At 36.8% G+C, this 4643-nt stretch overlaps 1 protein-coding gene across 1 annotated transcript in view; it reads right to left on the bottom strand.

Annotated features, from left to right (window-relative positions):
- Positions 1 to 4643, bottom strand: part of GTF2B (general transcription factor IIB) — a 35516-nt gene that overhangs the window by 11644 nt on the left and 19229 nt on the right. The window contains exon 3 of the mRNA XM_039216638.1: positions 1156 to 1289. Within this exon, the coding sequence (XP_039072569.1) occupies positions 1156 to 1289 (134 nt within the window). The remainder of the gene's footprint in view (positions 1 to 1155; positions 1290 to 4643) is intronic.

Raw genomic sequence — 4643 nt, 5'->3', positions numbered from 1 at the left:
TGATGTGACATGTGACTGACTAGACCAGGAGAGAGAAAGGACAGTGTCCAGAAATATTCCCAAATACATGCAGAAATTTGTATATGACAAATGTAGCATCTTGAGAATTTTTGCCATGCAGGCATAAACAACTGTCAAAGGATACGGGAGAAAACTAGTGACAGTGGTTACCGTGTTCTTGACAGGGAAAGGGGGTTGTGGGAGGAACTGCGTTAGAGAAAATCTATTGTGTTCTTTTTACATGTGTGTTATGAGTCATGTATTTCCTATTAAGAAATAAACATTTAAAAAAGTCACAGTGTCCATTAGTTGCAGCCTTAGATTTTAAAATGTTCTCTGTATACTTTTTACTCAGCCTATAAGGCTAAAGCAAATGCAGAAATCACCTACTTAAGATATTATCAACTTTTAACCTAGCCTACACCGTTTTTCAAATTTTATATGTATTTTATAGAGCATGAAAAAACAATTAATAACTTATGCAGTAGTATAGATGAAGTCCTGAAATAGCATCACTTGATTAGTTCTCTGGAATATTGCCACTACTACTACAAAAAAAAAAAAAAGAAAAAAAAAAAAAAAAAAAAGCCAGGTTGCCAGACAGATTACACTCCTGCCTTATCTAATAGCAGCAGCTACCACTTACTGAACACACACTACATGCTGTGTTATACATACTGTACGGTACATTCCCATGTAACCCTCAATGCTTCTATGAGGCACCCTTATTCTCACTTTACTGATGAGGAACGTGAAGGTTATATATGTCATTTGGGTAAGTCATAAATTCACCAATATTAGAGAATAGGTTATACTGACCTACGATTTATCTTAGGTAATGTGGGGTGGGGTGGGGGAAGACATTCATAATATTCAAGGAACATATCAATAAAAACTCATAAAGATCATTCTATACTCAATTTTTGTGCATAATGTGCTTTATGAAAACAAGGGCCTGAGATATAAAGACTGTAATTTTGATCTGTGTGGAAGAAATGTATAAGGGAACAATCATTCACAACAGTATTACTGGTAAATCTTATTCCCAGGTCAAGATTCCTCACGGGGGCAGAGACCAACACTTTTGCAAAGTTCCCAACCCCCTAGGTCTTTGGTCAGTCCATACTTCTGTTTCCTGCTGAGTGGATTTATTACCTTGCCAATCATGGTAGACAAATCTCCATCACTCAGAAGAGGATTCTGAGAGTCTCCAACTCGAGATGGATCTTTTGTTGCTTTATCATTGCTGAAAGTTCGCCATTCAGACCCCACATCGATAACTCGGTCACCTAAAAATATAAGCACAAATCTAAATAGAATCTACTGAACACTCTTTAACGCCCAGCTCAACCTCTTTTTTCCTAGGAAATCTCAACATGGACATCTAGGCTCCAGCTTAAGTATCAGGTATGAGACATCTGTCCTAAAGCATTCCTTTAACTGTGGTGCCCGTCCAATAATAACCCTTTTTAAACATTATGCTTTGATTAGCAATAGTCTAACTTTTAGAAGAAAAAAGTATTAGTCAAAATAAACACAAACAGCAAAATAAAGCTACTCATATGTGATCCAAAGATAAATGTGACTCAAAACCAAAATTTCCAAGGAGCATAGAAAAAACCAGAAAGCACTTTTCATAATGGTATTAATGCAGAGTTTCATATAAAAAGTCATTAAGCTTTCATGGAAAATGCTTTGCAAAACACTAAGTTGAAGCTTATGCTTTACTAACTATTGGATGAAAAAATATTTTTGGCCAAATAATATACACAGAGTAAAATGTTAAGCCTAGAATTAATGAGGAGAAAGCCAGGTAGGGAATCTTTTCTTTTTAAGCAAAGGGCCAGTGGTAAAACAGGTCACACTAGGAAACCAGATACAAACAGATCTGGTTGGTCACTGCTCAGTAGCTGGAACAAGCCCACAGCGACAAGAGTTATTAACACGGAACACCTGCCCATGCTAGTCATTGTGTACATGTTCTCTTTTAATCCTCGCAGCCTGATAAAGGTAGGTACAACTTTTGTTTCCACTTTAGAAATAAAATTGCATAAGATGACACAACTAGAACTGAAATGCACCACAGATCCCAAAGACTGTTCTATACTGCATTTGTAACGTGAGCTTTTCCACCTAAGCATGACAAAATCGAAAGCAGAAACCAGACCATTTTCACTGCTGCCTAAACAGAAAGGAGAAAGAAATGGTAGAAATTAGGGACTCTACCATCTGCCACTTTAACTATGGTGCCATTTCTCAGCTTTAAATCTCCTCAATAACCACACAGTCCAAAGATTGTAAAGACTAAATAAACCAAAACAGGTACAGCACATGTAAAGTGATTAAAAAGTTCCAGGTGAGTGCTTGATATTAGCTATTTCCTACCATGAAAATGAAAATAATATGACACATATTCTGACATTTCCCTCCTTTTGAGACTTTAAAAGCAGCAGAGTGCTCTGCTGCAAGTATGTGACGAGAAGGACAAAGACAAAAGGAAGGAACTGAATGCAGACACTGTTAAATCCTCTGAAATACTATGTAGTACATTAATTTAAATGCTTATGAACCAAGTATAGTAATCTTAATCTAATCTTAGTGTTATATTTAAGGAAGCAGGTAAATATGCAAAAGAATCACTCATTCCTGATGGTTCTGGAATAATTTATTTTTCTTTGAACACTCAAAAAACACTCAGGAGTAACCAGATATCACTAGGACTATTTCCTGTTACTCGGGAATGGAGACAAGACGCAGGGGCCCATGTGCCACACCTGTGTGTGGTCAGAATGGCCAAGGAAAGCAGGGAGATCGGTTTATAGAGCAACTTCAGTAGATCAGAGATTGAGCAGGTGGCCCAAAATAAAGAGAAAAGGAAGGGACTGTCATGATGCATTTTTCCGCTTCCCCCTCAAAAAGATAAGCATCACTAAACTTGGGAAGCAATTCTAATTATATAAATTAAGATTTTAAAAACCTACCTGAAAGTAACAAAACCTTCAGTTATGGACTGAGGTCCTACTGCAGTACTAACTAAACAAATCCCGCATCTCAGAGACCATTGATTTTTCTTCCTTTTTATAAAAGAATTATAATCTTGCTTACAAACTGTGTGTGTGTGTGTGTGTGTGTGTGTGTGTATGTGTGCGCGCGTGCACAAAACAAAAACAAAATTACCTGTGTTCTCAACACCAGGGAAAAGCCACTGTAAATAAGTATTTTGGTATATACACCTTCTACCTTTTTAATTCATGTGTATTTTTTTCCCTTAAATTAAAATTAGATCATATTGTGCCTGTTCCATGAAAAGCTCTATTCATCAAATGTGTATCACACATACCAGAACAGGTCAGCTGCTTTAATAGCATCCGCCAGTTAAAGTGATACCACCATGTATCCATGCAGTATATTTTCAAAGAAAAAAAAAAGTGAATCTAACTTTCCTAGTCAAAAAAACAAAAATACACAAACATGCACAATATGAAAAACACTATGGCCCTCATATCTGGAGTTACTTGCAAAATTCTAAGTTCAAATAAAAACTCAAATGTTGTCATTCATTTGTTTAATGAATGAATGAAGAGAACAGTGTAAGTGAAAAGGGCAGGTAGGTATGCTCACATCTTTTTAAGTCTCTCTAGTAATCTAAAGATGAAACATCTTGGCTAATACTTTACTTCATAGCATTTTCCTTTTGGCCCCAAAATAATCTACCAAAAGTCTCTTTTATTGGTTGCTTTGCATTGCCTTTAAAAAGGTAGGATGGATTAGGGAGGAGAGGGGGTTGGGGAGAGCTGGCCTAGGAGAGTATAAATAGAAAAGCCAGAACCGAGTAGTGACGTAACTTTTCCACATACGTGGGAACAATCTACATGACTCATTCAACAATCTGTGATTTATGCTAAGAGCCATTCCCTCTTTTTATATTTCATGCTCAAAACACAGCATTTATAAGAAATAAAATTTCCAAAATAACTCAAAGAGCACATCATGAGACTGTAACTAGAGCACCAGATTAAGTGCACGAGTAACAAAATAGGGCAGACCGTTCAGAAAAATCAGAGTGCAGAAAGGATTTTCATTTAAAGAAACCTAAATGAGGCAGCATTTTAAAAAATGCTCTGGAAGAAAACTGCAATACAGAGTCTTTTCAAGGGTAAGTGTATAATCAACCTTTGGCCAAGAAGCCTGCCAATAAACATATGCACACACACACGCACGCACACACATACCCTCCCATATCCTTTAATGTTCCACAAGCAGGAAAAACATGCCAATTTTTACCAGCTGCATTCTTAACCAAACACTGATTTCTGTAAAGTGAACACCAGACAGAAAGTCTACATATGAGGATTTATAATTGTCAAAGTAATACCACTACTGTAATATATGTAACAGGACATTCATCCATCTAAAGTGTGATTACAAATACTGTGATCACAGCCAAGGAAACAACCCAGAAAATTAATAGGCAACCAACGGAATGGGAAAAGGTAGTTGCAAATGACATATCAGATAAAGGGTTAATATCCAGAATCTATAAGGAACTCACCAAACTCCACGCCCGAAAAACAAACAACCCAGTGAAGAAATGGGCAGAAGACATGAACAGACACTTCTCCAAAGAGGACATCCAGATGGCC

Source organism: Hyaena hyaena, unplaced genomic scaffold, assembly GCF_003009895.1.
Source record: "Hyaena hyaena isolate Hyena2069 unplaced genomic scaffold, ASM300989v1 scaffold_648, whole genome shotgun sequence".
Lineage (NCBI taxonomy): Eukaryota > Metazoa > Chordata > Mammalia > Carnivora > Hyaenidae > Hyaena > Hyaena hyaena.
This window is presented reverse-complemented; position numbering and strand designations above follow the sequence as displayed.